The sequence below is a fragment of the Stegastes partitus genome, unplaced genomic scaffold (assembly GCF_000690725.1).
Source record: "Stegastes partitus isolate 25-593 unplaced genomic scaffold, Stegastes_partitus-1.0.2 Scaffold1322, whole genome shotgun sequence".
Classification (NCBI taxonomy): domain Eukaryota; kingdom Metazoa; phylum Chordata; class Actinopteri; family Pomacentridae; genus Stegastes; species Stegastes partitus.
The window spans coordinates 339-14,822 of record NW_007579053.1 but is presented as its reverse complement, the minus strand read 5'-3'; the positions used below and the strand labels follow the sequence as shown (position 1 = coordinate 14,822).

The 14,484-nt window shown below is 42.2% G+C and overlaps 1 protein-coding gene across 1 annotated transcript in view; it reads right to left on the bottom strand.

The window, feature by feature from the left end:
* The window catches only part of LOC103369721 (potassium voltage-gated channel subfamily H member 4-like), a gene marked incomplete at its 5' end in the record, with an annotated part of 22,827 nt that extends 8,549 nt beyond the window's left edge, over positions 1-14,278 (bottom strand). Inside the window, 6 exons of the mRNA XM_008298505.1 lie at positions 9,543-9,757; positions 9,839-10,088; positions 10,384-10,583; positions 11,079-11,273; positions 13,642-13,843; positions 14,090-14,278. Coding sequence (XP_008296727.1) covers positions 9,543-9,757; positions 9,839-10,088; positions 10,384-10,583; positions 11,079-11,273; positions 13,642-13,843; positions 14,090-14,278 — 1,251 coding nt within the window. The remainder of the gene's footprint in view (positions 1-9,542; positions 9,758-9,838; positions 10,089-10,383; positions 10,584-11,078; positions 11,274-13,641; positions 13,844-14,089) is intronic.
* Between the last annotated feature and the right edge of the window lie 206 nt (positions 14,279-14,484).

Genomic DNA, 14,484 nt, shown 5'->3' with positions numbered 1-14,484 from the left:
GATGGATGGAATCATTGTGAACTAAATAATCAAGGAAATTCAACTTTTTATGATTCCTGGCATTGTAACTGTGCCGTCCTGCACAAAAGGCCTTATTTTTTTGAGCAGGACTTTACACTGCGGTGAAAAATAAGCCCACAGTAAGTCAAAAAATGTGACAGGAGGAGCAAACAATGCCCAGAAACTCCTCAGGGTTTCAGAGAGTTAAATGACCTTGGCCAAGGATGCGCAGCCACAGACGCTGAATCACGAACACGATCTTGTTTTTTCTGCACTCGACTGCATTGGGATTTCAGTCAAAGTTTGCCTTTCTGCTGGTGTGTGGAGAAACTGTTAGCAATTGAGCATAATCACCCGCTGGATGGCAAATCAAACCGCGGCAGTGTGAAGACTTCCCTCATGTGTGAAAATGTGCCTCTGACAACATGGCTTAATGTGACAGCACAAGCCACAGTCTGTCGCCGGAGCGGTGGAGTGCCAGCGACGCTCTCCGATGCAGGAAACCATCAAGGATATGCATTCAGTTTAGTCCTTCATTGAAGCACAATGGTGGTTTTAAAAATCACCACTAATCAAAAGGAAATTAAAGCCAAATGTAGCAACTTTACATCAAAGGTAAAGAGAGAGGACAAATCTGTGAGTCTGTTCTAACCCTCGAGAGACTTGGAACGATTAACTAGCTAGTGAAGAATATTAGTGCCAAATGACATTAAATGAGCATCGGTATCCATTAATGGGGCGCTGATGCCACAGGTGTCCCACATAGCAACGTGGGTTGATGAGGAATTAATTTCCTCTCAATCACATCTTGCACATGCATGCTGCTGCATATTAAGAGCAGACCTTCTTACAAAAAAAGGCACAGAGGCAACACATGAGGTTCACAATTTATCTTTCTATAACTCAGCATGTTAGGGTGTTGTACCACGAGGCCCTCGTCTTTCGAATTTAAAACATACTTAACGGGATCTGTTTTTGCTTTAGAGAACCTAAAATTAAGTCTTGTGACGGTTTAGCTGAGGTATTTTATTTTTAAATATGTAAATAAGGGGTGCTAGCCACGTCTCTTTCCTGGCATGTAAGAGAGTTTTTCTTTGCCTAAAACAACATACACAAAGGATGCAAGCAAAAAAAGAGCTTAACACTCTCGCAAATGAACAGAAAAACACTTTTTTCAACAGCCATCACCAATCATGTATTCAAATATAATCATCAACAGACAATGAAGCATTACCATAAATGTATTCATAAACTGTGGACGGGTCTGAAGTTAAAGCACAGAAACAGTCTAAATGCATCCAGTCAAGTACAGGAAGAAGTCATCCAGACATCACGCAGACGGCTTTGTCTGCCATCCATTGTGCTGAAAGGATGCAAGTTAATGCAGTCTGCGGGTACAGTCACCTGAGACAGCTGTTGTGACATTTCCGTACTGCTTCAGCCCACTTCAGTCACGTCGAGAACTCTGAGCTCATCTCTCTAACTGTTGCTCACCAGCGCCTGCCTTCCATTAAGCTGCTGTTTTTGGTACCATCGCCATAACTCTCGTCCGACCAGCTTGTTCTTCACACCCCACGACCACTCGCTACTTAGCTCTCCCTGTGGCAACGGGGTCATTATAATCCAACAAATCTGAACCCGCCGCTGACTCCCTGGTGGGGGACTGACCTTGCCACTCGGCCCAGGACGGCGCAGTCGCTCCTTATCTCGCAAAACTCACCTCCCTTAAGAAAATAAGCATCACTCCTGGGTGTTAGACCGAACCGTACCGAATCGCTCAAACTGACCTTAAACCTGACAACGCTAATACATCATTACCCTTTCAGCTAATGTGACAAACTGCTGCATGTGCACAAACTGGGTCTGTTTGCCATTTTGGGCTGAGCGGGTGGCGTACAGGGGATTTATTAGGGATCGACTGATAGGGTTTTTTTGGTGCCAGTTGTGATATAGATTACGAGCCATCATGAGCCATCAAGGCCCGCACATCCAGACTCACCAACACGTTCTACCCAAGTGCAATATGGGTACTGAACGCACATTAGTCTGTAGTCTGAACTATTTATCACATATATTTATTACTTATGCTATACTATGCTACATATATTATAATTATGTTTTAATCATTATATATTATACTATTCTATATTTTGTACACATTTTATATATATTACTTATATTAATTCTTTATTTACATCATTTATATTTCTCATATATCCACAGTGTTCCTACCTCAACAGTGCAATATATTTATTCTACCGTTTGACCAACTGTATATACTTCCTACTGGCTCCTTTTGTAAGTATATATATTTTCTTTTTTGTCTTTTTATACTTTTGTTTTCACACTTTTGCACCACTGGAGTTGTCTTTTAATTTCATTGTACTTTGTGTATGATGACAATAAAAGCATTCTATTCTATTCTATTCTATTCTATTCTATTCTATTCTATTCTATTCTATTTGGAGACCAATAACGGATATTTGGAACTGATACACATTTGGAGTAAAAATAAAAACCTTGCTCAGTATTTAGAATAACTTAAACTGCAATATAAAACGTTGTTGAAGTGTCTTTATTTATATACATCAGCTAAATTAATAGAAAACCTTTAAAATGTAATATTACTCGCGGCGTGTAACCAGTCACACAGCGCTGGCCACAGAGAAAGAGCGGCGGATGCTCTTTTTAAAACGATTTTATTTCAGGAATAGGAACAAAAATCAAAGCATATCCAAAAACATATTGGATCTGATAACTGGTCCATCCCTCAGGTGTATAAAGCTAAGAGAGCAGTGACAAATAGTAAAGTTAAACAGCTAAACAGTGAACAGATAAGCTGAAACTCACTATATTGCTCCATAAATTCATGTTTAAAGTGGAGATTTTCTGTAGTTATATGAGTAACGCTGTCATTTGATAAACTGTAATCTTAAAACATAAATAACACAATAGTTCTACCAATTTAGGAAGAAAGTGGGTGATCACAATTTCAACTTATTTAACTTATACAGTTTTAGGTTGCTCCATGTAATCAGCTGCAATCATTAAATGAAAGCTCAAAAGAAAGGATACTAACATTACAGTGACAAAAACAACTCATGCATTTTGTCTTTATTTGTGTCTGCTGAGAAAAAAAAACCTAATTTAACGTCTATCACTGCAATAAAAGTCGAAATAAAATTATAGAGTTGAGGCAAAAAGCTCTCATTTTCCATCTGGTAGTCAGTTTATTCCTCTTTACAGAAGATAAAGTAATCCCGTCTGGATACCTTAAACTGCAATCGGCATTCATTCAATCTGTTTCTTTGGCAGTATTTTGCTACAATTGACTGATTGCTGTGCAGCCAGCATACAATTCTCAAGTATCTCTTGTGTGTAAAAGGACCTTCCATCCTGCTACAGCTCCGACCTCAGATGACTCACGACGAGGATGTGGAGGATATCAGTGCGACCGCGAATGTTTGTGTGTTGTGTGTGTGTGTGTGTCGGCAGACTGTGGAGCCTGGCAGCCAGGTATCTGATCATTCCTTCATCGTGTCAGAGGGCTGGTGGAGCCCCGGCTTGGTGCTTGTGCATAAACCCCGAGCAGATGGTGTGAGAGCAGCGCTAGTGCTCGTAGGCACGCCCCAAAGAAGCCTGCCTGAATCAGAATTAATAGTAATCCTGGTAATGTTTGTACATATGGGGCAAATATACAGCTCTCATTCACCCCCCCGCCATAGACGTTTTCCCCTTTAACTGCTTTTCAACATTGAATAATCGTCAATGCAATTCGACATTTGTTGCAACAATTTACAAAAAAAAAAAGACTGTAAACAGATTTTTACAAATACTGTCAATAGAATGAATATATTAAATGTAAAATGTGTGACTGCATCAGTCCTCACCCCCTTAAAGTCACTATTTAGTAGATGCCCCTTTGGCTGTAGTTACAGCATTAAGCCTGTGTGGACAGGGCTCAATCAGCCTTGCACATCTGGACACTGCAATTTACCTAATTTCCCTGCAAAACTGTCAGGTTGCATTGGGGATTGTGAGCGAAAAGCCTCTTTCAAGTCCAGCCAAATTCTTAATTGGGATGAGGTCTGGACTCCAGAACGTTCACCTTTTTGTCTTTAAACCATTTCTGTGTAACTTCGGCTGTATGATTCCAAAGTCGCAGCTTGTCCCTCAGAGCTTCCCTGTAGTTTGCTGTATGTATTTTACTCTTTGCCTTTACAAGTCTTCCAGGGCCTGCTGCATGCCCACAGCATGATGCTGCCACCACCGTGCTTCCCAGTAGGCATGTTTGTGATGATGTTTGGTGTCATACATGCTGTCTAGTCTGATGGCCAAAAAGCTCCGTTTTGGTCTCATCAGATCAAAGCTTCTTCCAGCTGGCTTCAAAGTCTCCTATAATAAGTTGTTTTCAACAGTTGGTTTCTCTTTGCCAGCTTCCCGCGAAGCTTTGATCGATGACGAACGGGCAACAGTCGATATTTACACAGTCGCTCCCATCTCAGCTGCTAAAGCTTGTAATTCCTTCAGACGAGTCATTGGTGTCTTAGTGGCCTCCCTGATTAAATGTATATTTTACATTTTATATCTTTCTTGCAGAGTCCCTCAGTCTTTGGGGTTTGCGTGCTGATCTACACATGTGCTATATTCCTTCCATTTCCTAATGATGGCTTTAGCTGTGCTCAAAGGGACATTCAGTGACGTGGAAATTTCCATGTGTCCCTGCCCTAAATTATGCTTTTCAGTAACCTTTTTACGAGGTTGCTTGAAGTGTTCTTTTGTCCTAATGCTGCAGTTACAGCCAGAATTCACCAGTGACAGGAGTTTCCACATGCAGGTGTCTTTATACTACAATCACCTGAGACACATTCGCCGCACTGAGACGATCTCCAGTTCACTAAATGTGTGACTTCTAGAACCAGTTGGCTGCAAATGTGTTCAGTTGTGACCTAAACGGGGGGAAGACTTATGCAATGTTTTACATTTTAGCATTTCAATTAATTGACCTTACTGTAGAAATCTGTTTTGACATTAATTTGTCTTTTTTTGGTAAATTATTGTCAAAAAAACGTATTAATTTCATCACGATTCAATGTTAAAAAGCAATAAAAGGAGACAACTTTGATGGAAGGTGAATACTTTCTATAGGCTTTGTACGTTCTCTGCTCATAAAGATGTGATGATAGTAAACTTTTCTTCAGTAATTAATTTTTCTGTTCCATATGCACAGTTCTGTAAGGAGCCACATTTTGTTTTTGATCCGTCTTCATGGAAGGAAACTACGAACATGATAATTGTGCTTTTGAATCCCTTGTTAATAGAGTTAAAGCCTGACAGAGAGGAGAAAAAAAAAAGACATCTGGTAACTAACACGATCACCACAGATGCCTTGTCCTTCATGTACCAAACTACACAAATCCAAAAAGGAGAAAAGAGAAATAATTAAGCTAATGAGCAACAAAACCTTCAAACAATGGGAAAGGCCATTGGGAACCAAGAGGAGTGCTTGAAGCAGGCACACAATGCTCGAGACTAACAAGGATGAGAGTGAGATTGTGAAAAGCCCTTGGAGAGCTTTGTCACTTCTGTCAGTCACACATCAAAGACATCTTGCCATTAATTTGTTTTGATCGTACGATTTAACAAACTGTCATGCAAAACAGCTATTGAACTTCGCTGTGCTTTTACTGTAATTCATGAACTCATTAATTTTTGGGGGGTTTCAAGATGCAGCTTTTAACAGATTCTGTTACGATGTCTGAAAACACGGCTACATGTAGAACAGCAACAGGTTTATTTTGTCCACATATGGAGGACTGACTTGCCTTACAGTAAAAATTCTGGAAGCCTCAAACTGCAGGCACTGACAGCTGAGTGTTTGTGAAAAGAGCTTGGAGCTAGGGTTTTGTTTTGGTGCAGCTACCAATAACAACTAAAATGCAAATGCACTTTTAAATGTGTATCATATTTGAGCAAATCTGAAAGTCCAAATTAAATAAGAGGACGAAGAGAAATGGTGCACCTGAACAATTACCTGCGAGTGTGAGACATACAGTAGCTGCAGGGTAAATTGGAGAGCCCAAGAGGAGATGCAACCAAAACCCCGCAGAAAAAAAGAAAAAAAAAAAGAGATGAGGAGGTAAGAGTGAGAAAGTGAGAAAGAGACAGCGAGGATACAACTTGTCTGAGCGTCTGCAGCAGACGAGGGGGAGACGACGGCGGCGGTCTGTGAATGTGAGAGAGCGCTATGTAACCTTATCTCTGCAGGACAGATAGTTTTAATACTATCATGTAGCAGCATGCATCGCAAAGTCTTTACTCTGGAAATTGACAGCAATCAGTGAAAAAAAAGAAGTCTGTTTCCCAGCATTAAAACTTGTCAGGATTATATAACGGGCTTCACGAACCCCTTCCTGTTTAGCCAGATGTTGCCTAGCAACACCCATCACAGAAACTCTTAGGGTCAAGAACTGACGCTTGAAATAGAAAAGCGAGTTCGTAATAAGCAGCAACAGGTGCAAATTAACAGCTGATAATTTTAGTTTGATTACATATCGATTCTTACATTTTATTGGAAACAAAGGGGAAGCACAAGCAGCGATGAGCAACAGTTCATACCTATATTCATTACTTATTTTTTCAATAGCACAAGGATACTTTGCTCATTATTATTATTTTTTTTTTTTACACGTGGTGGTGCCTGCTTGTTTTATGATGCATTTTATTGCCATATAGCTTAGACCTTGTGGCTCCGATACACAACATATTACTCATTACATATTTATATTGCACAAAGCCACTCGCTCTCCTTTTTCCCCTGATATGTGGTTCTTTCATCTGTCTTAATGATATTTTTATCTTGTCCTGTCATAGCTTCTGTCTCAGGTAAGAATGCGGTTTCATTGCACTGTATTGTGTGTGGAGCTACGATGACAATCATGTTGACTTGGCTTGACCGTGCTTTTGCTGTTTAAGTTCCCCTCTACAGCTCAGATAGTGTACAGACTGACATTTGTAATATATTTTTATATGTTTTCTAATGTGTTATTGTTGCTCTTTTTTGTCAAAGAACCTCCAGCATTAAAAGATGCCATAGGAATAAAGTTTATTACTATTGTTATTGTTGTTGTTGGATGGTTTTTGTTGGCACGTGTTGGCGTCTGGTGGCTCTCGGCTCTTGCGTCATCCGTCACAATCACACAATATGCGACTTTTTCGATAGCATCTCTGACTTGCGCAACGCTTTCTTAAATAACTGTTCAGGGTAACACGCTGCACTGAGAGGAGGTCAGTGTCGGGGTGTAATGTCATCCCGCTGCGCTTTGGGGTGGTAACAGGGAAGTGATATGGCTGCCTGACAGTGGCACCCACGCATAGTAATTGGTGTGACAATCAAGCCACAAACAGCCCTTTGGCCGCTGCGGTAGAACAAGTGTCAAGGAGAGAGACAAAGGCACCTCAGGGGGGCATAAATGTGTTGTTTAATATGTCCTGTGCTGTATTCGGCTGTCTGACAAATGTAAGAGGGGACAGTGACGCTGTAGAGTTTGTTGAGCTGTAGCTCAATTTCAAACATGGCCACTTTTTATATGTTCAATCTGCCATGTAACAGAGTACACACATATGAGTCAAATATGTCCGTCTGCACCAACAGCAGCCTCAAGAACAGAAAGTTTAAACTCATTTGTTATCGCTGCTGGCCTTAAAGGTGCAATATTTTTAACATTAACAGCATGATTACAAACAACGACATGGTGTGTGAAGACTCAATGGAGTAATGAAGGAGAATGAAGCCACACTGCCTCTTTGTGTGTTGTAATCTGAGCTTGTCTGCTCTACGTTGGTTCAGTCGTGCATGCATGCTAGTGCACGTGAGTCCCTCCCTTTGAAACTGTTGGCCCTCTGCGCACTTATAAGCACACTTAGTGACCTTCCACACTGCATCGTGAAAGCAAAAGTGCAGTCCAGCATCAAGCCTGTACCCTCAAAGACAAACGTTATTTCTCTTGTTGGTCCTTGAAGGGGCTTCTTTTGCTTTAAGTGACTGATGGGGAATCCCAGATATGTATCATCATCATCTTTAAAACTGACCCAAGACTCTCAAGGCTGCATTATAAGAAATCTCTGAACAGAGGAGGGGATCTGTGACAATCAGCTATCAGTCACTTGTAATGCAGCCGTGAGATTTCTTCCTTGATTCCTCCCTGACCTGGCATTTTTACAACCTTGATTGGCAACCTGGCAGCTCCACAACCATCCACATCCTGAGGCCTCCAAGTCTTTTGTTGGTAATGGGCCATTAGCTGTGGCTTTTGGGGATGATAATATTTATCCGGGATTCGCCATCAGTCAGTTGGAACTAAAGAAGCCTCTTGGGTGAGAAGTCCTGTTGAATTCCAATGAAGCTCTTTGGAGGACTTTGTTGGTTGTAAAGTGATTATAAACAGAACCTTTAACCAGTGGAGTGCCTTCTCTGCTGGCCTAAACTATCAGAATCACTGACTTATGTTGTAATATCTTCCCATTATTCTTTTAACTAGCTGGGCTGTGGCGCTTCCAGCAGCATATGTTTATACTAGAGCTTTTAGCCAATCATATTTCAGCCACCATGTGTTGCCGTGGTCTAAGAAATCTGCCCTGACACCTTCAGAATCAAAAGTGCAGGCGCCTGTAGCTTAAAATGCATTGCAATGAAACTGTTGCTTTGACCAATCAGATCTAGAGTTGGTGGTCTCAGAGCCAGCTGGTTGGCCTACGATGACGTCAGCACTTTCACGTCCTCTGATTGGACGGTCAGAGAGCTTAGCCAAAGCTAGTGATTCATACCTGAGGCGATCTGCACAAGCTATAACTATAAAAGTATTGTTTTGTTCTTTTTAAGTTAAGCAAGCGGACATTCTCAGCCTTAAAGCGAATTAAAACTTATGCCAGAAACACGACTGGACAGACCTGACTTCAGCATTAGCCTCCATGATAGAACAGGACTCATTGTTGGAAGTGAAACACATGGATTATCTGCTCAATAGAGTGACTGAACTGTTTATGATGAAAGAAAGGAGGATGGAGTTTGTGTTCAAATAATCACAGATATATATTTTTGTCATTGTGCTGGGTTGATATTGATGCTCCTGTTGGATGTGATGTAATTGGTGTAGCTGTGGCTGCAGTGAAAGGAGACTGGTTGAATTGTTTTAAGGGGTTTCTTGATTTACTGATGGCATTCATTCTTGCTACATGAGATACCTGTCTGCAGTGCAACGTCCTGTTATGCTGCCTCTCTGCATAGTACTGATGGTTTTTATAGCTGTGGTGTCATAATGTTGGTGTTAAGAGGTGGTTTGATTCAGGTAGGACACCACTGAAGGCCTGGGAGAAACTACATGTGCAATAGTGGGTGAGAAGTTGGGTGATGGTTTTCAGGCTGGTAGGCTCAGGTGAACCAAAGTTATGCTAATCAGGGGTTAGGTAATGAGTTAAATAAAAACAGGAACATGATACGTTTAATCAACACCAGCTTTCTGCGTGTTCTGTGTAACTCGTACCTCGTCCTGGCTGCCTTCACGCAGGTTATAGGTGAGGTTGTTGTGGATGTCGGAGGCAAACACGCTGGCATACTCAGGGTAGAGCTCCAGCACCTCTCTGAGGCCACGAACACTGATGTACTGGAGGTCGCAGTAGGTGAGCGCCTTCACGTCAGCGTTGGTCTTGATCACCTGGTCTGATCCAGGCAGGTCAGACCCAATCAAGTCCCCTTTCCCTAAAAGTCCAGAAGACAAACAATCACTCGCTTGCTCTACTTTATAGCACCTCAAAACAGATACTAAAAACGTATACAGACCTAATATTGCCAGCACCATGCTATCTTTCAGCACCTCCAGTGAGCCGGAGCAGACGAAGTAGTTGGCATGCAGTGCATCACCCTGACGGATCAGGTACTCCCCAGGGACACAAAAGGAGGTTTTTATGTGAAGGGAGAGTGAGCGCAGGCAGCCTCGACTGGCCCCCTTAAAGACCGGCAGCTGGAGGATGTCCTTATTCAGATGCATGGCGATGTCAGCCCGCAGCTCATCAGGGAAGTCGTGCAGGAGCTGTGGGTGTGTGACAGATGTAATGAGGTGTGACACTGATTGTTAATTAGGGAATAGACTGTGTTGCTACCAGTTACCCTCTTTTGAATTTCAATAGGATATCAATTGATGGCGGACAGGCAGCCATGTGTTGTGCAAAATCATGGACGATAACAGCCTCAAAGGGCCGGGAATAAATTTTACAACAGATTTCTTTGTTCAGATGCCATCAAAACATTGCCTTAAAGTTACTTGAGGGTAGATAGCTGCATGTACAAAGGTATTACATGACAGCAACAATGGCAGGGACTCCTACCTCGTTGGCATCTATACCATTGTTGACAGACCATGTGGTCTGGAAGTACTCCAGCATGCGTTGTTTAAGCTGCTGTGGCAGACGGTGGACACGGATGAAGTCCTTCAGGTCCTTCATACGTGTGTGGTAGAGGGACCGTCTTGAGTACATCCGCTGGATGATCGCCGTCACGTTACCGAAGACGACGGCGTGCATCAGTGCTGCATGAGAGACGACAACAAAGAGTAACGATAATATAAAAGCTGAAAACGTATGTAAAATAAAACTTTGTTCTAAAAGCTGTTTCTCTGGCTTTAAACAAGACAGAACATCCATCTCAAAGGTGACTTTTACTTTTCATTCTTTTCAAACACCTGACAAGCTTTAATATAAAATATAATCTTATATTGATCGCTACACTCGGGGCTGTTTATTTGCTTATTGATCCAGAAAGAGGCCACAGTAAACTACAGCTCTGCTTCCATCACTTGTTCTGACAAGTGGTAAAATCTTATCTTCTGGGTTGCTGCACCAATAACTGCCACCTCAGCTCAAATATCTTTTTGGGATATGAAGACAGCAGCAAGCTGCGTCTCAAAGGCCAGCCAAAACCATTCGATCCACTTCCTGCTGAATTCTTTTGCGCTGGCATGCCAAACAGAGGCACCGCTACGCCAGGACGCCAGAGGGAGAGTGTACCCCGGTGTCAGACGTACCGCCAATGAGCATTGTGCAGATGGAGAAGATCTTCTCAGCATCGGTGTTGGCACAGACATTTCCAAAGCCCACACTGGTCAGGCTGCTGAGGGTAAAGTAGAGAGCAGCGATGTAGGAGCTGCGTACCGTCGGGCCGCCCACCGTGCTGTTAACGTAGGGCGAATCCAGACGTTTGCCCAGCTCATGGAGCCACCCTTGATAGAGGAGGAAGAGCAGAACAATGTCCAAAAAGTTATGGTTCTTGTTATCTTTAGGTCTGTTTGTCTTCTGTCAGCTCAGAGCTCGCTGGCAGTGGCAGGAATGTACCGCTGGATCTTGTCTGGGAGACACAAAAGTGTATGTTTGGGTGTGTGTGTGTGTGTGTGTTTGTGTGTGTCTGAAAGAGACCGTCAGCAGTGTCAGGAGGCTGGCATGTTGGTGTGTGACCGGGCTAAATTAGATTGGCTCCTCCAGGAAAAATAAGGCCAAGTCTTAATTAGCAGGTATGACCTAACCTCCCAACAGACAAAATATACACACTGAGGTATGCACAATCATGCACACATTCAGGGACACACACACACACACACTCTCTGCACAGCTGACTGGACTAGATGTTTAGTCTGCTGCACATACAGTATGTCACAGTAATCTGGTTGCTGTATGTGGCTGTTAAAACTCCTGTTTGCAGTCATTTTGGCGGTAATTAAAATCTCAACACGCTCACGTTCTTTGATCCGACACAGGCGGCTGTGGAAATAATAAGAAGAGCTCTCAGATATTACCGAGATAATTCACGGAACAGAAAATCCTGTCAGTTTTTTGATTGTGGGTTTTTACCGGTGTCCCGTTTTTTTAAAAACAGTGACACAAAGAAAACATTAGCGCACCGCTCGCTACCAGCTACTTATTTTTTTTTCCACATCAGCTTTTGATCTGCTTTTCAGACAGTCCTCATTAGAGCAGCAGAGTACGGTGTTCGCCACCATCTCATCTCTGAGCAAAGCCAGACACCCGATAGGTGAGCTATCACTATTTATAGCTGAGTGGGGACAAAAACAAACGTCTACTCGCTCTGTCGGTAAAATGTAGTCTGTGGTGTTTGCTGGAGTTTTTTGCAGGAAGCGAGTGACTTACAGAGCACCTACAATAACAGAGTCAAGTCTGGATAGTCGGCACTGTAGTTAACTTGTGAAATGAGTTGTTTAATAAAATATTAGGCTTTATCACGAGAAAAAGGCAAAATGAATTCATCAGACACTATAGAAGGATGAAAAAGTTACGAAACTAAAATCAGGTGGAGGGTTCAAGACATCTAATTTAATTTGATTTAATTAAAAAATTGAACCTTATGCAGTGTTTTGAGATGAGAATACAATGAGATTTATTTATACGTTAAAAGAGACACATTTCTATCTCTGGTGTAAACATACCTTGACATCTTCAGCAGCAGCCTGCGTTCATTCAGACAGCGTTTTCTCACATTACACTACACGCAGGGCCATTTTAAGTTACATCACAGCAGCTGATGCAATGGGGTCAGTTCAGGTAAACTTCCCCAGTCACAGCCACCTGCTCTGCTCACAGGTTAGGCATCTACAGTAGAAACTATTCACGATTAGGTAATGCAGATCATTGACAGTCATGGCAAAGGGAGACCTACACTCTCTGATGAAGAACTCATGATCACAGCTGAGCTTAGCATGCAGTGTTTCTATAAGTTATTTAGAAGTTAATCCAAATGCTGTTTTGTCACTTTTTGACCCAATTTACCAAAACCTGTGATGTTTTCTACTTGATTCACATGGGATTGTTGTCAAAAGGTGAGTAGTATGCACGTGCAATAAATAATGGCACATGGTGTAAATAAACTCCATTTAGAGAAAGAGGAACTTCTGTTATCCTGACTTTGCATGACGAAAGAACCGACTTCTTTTCTTTTTTTTTGATTTACATTAACTCTATGAACCCACTTACAAGTTTAAAAGGCGTATTACCTTTAAAAAATTGCCAAAATTTGACGCGACAAACAGAGAGAATCATTGCATATTCAACTTTCTGAACTTCTCGTCTGTGATGTGCCATTTTATCTGAAAAAAAATAACCTAGTCTAAGCTTAAAATCACAGCAGGTCATCAAACTCACTTTATTCTACATGTCTCGTTTCAAAAAACATCCAAAAATAAACTGTCAGATTCTGCAAAAAACTAAAAAGAGTCAGCGCCGGTGAAGCAATTAGTGACCCTTCAGCTACACTGATCTGAATAGGAGGCTGTGTTTACGAAGAGCAGGTAGATTTTTGGTAACATCAAAATGTTGTAGATTCCATGTTTCTCAGTTTTTGTAGCATTAAACTTTTGTTTTTCCTTTTATTTTTTTAAATGATTTATGGCGTTTTAATTGCCTCGTGCTGCCCAGAAAGCATTACTGAGTCCTCTCCTGCTGTTTCAATAGAAGTGCCATAATTTACATTTCAATGGAAAAATTAGGCCTCAATGAGTAAAAAATGTCACAGGAGCGAAAACTGCTCCGAGTTCAGAAGGTTAACAGATTCCACTTCAGCAAAGCCTCAGCGTGACTCACCTATGTCCCAGGTCTCATTGGTCTCTATCTCCCTGCGCCCAATCATGTACCAGATGCAAGCCATCCAGTGTGCCAACAGGGCGAACACTGACATTAGTAAGGTCAGCACCATGGCGCTGTACTGAGAGTAGCGGTCAAGCTTCTGAAGCAGACGAAGGAGGCGCAGGAGGCGAACGGTCTTAAGCAGGTGGACCAAGGACGTCTGCAGAGGAATGGGGGACAGAGCGACACAGAAAAGGAGACAAAGTCAGCTTCTCTGCTTTGTTACACACTTTAACCGCCCATATGCTCAGCTGTGAACGTACAAAGCTCAATATCCCAGCTTGGATGGCGCAGGTAATATATTTCTGGGTAAATTGGTACATTAGTGGACCATTATGGCAAGCCACCAGTTTGCCAACAGCCACAGAGGGTGATGGAAAGAAGGAGTTGGTCCAACAGTACTCACCACTGTGATGTTGAAGGCATACAGCAGGTCGAAGGGCAGGGCGGCCACCAGGTCCACAAAGAACCAAGTGGTGGCGTAGTGAATGCAAATGGAGCGCGCCTCGTACACCACCTGGCCTGACTGGCTCACATAGGTGGTGCGGAAGTTCAGGATAATGTCTGCAAGCACAAAGAAATGATAAATGTTTGACTGAAAGGCATTTAAGGGCAAACTGGTGGGAATTGTGATGTGTACTTTAGATTCTAGCAACACACGAAGTGCCATCCACACTTTTGTAAACAACAGGAGCATTAAGCTTGGCCCAGCAAATAAAGAAAACATCAAATAGAGGGATTATGTCATAGTTTAAATGCATCCATATGGATGAGGAGACGTGCCAGACAGATCATCTAACC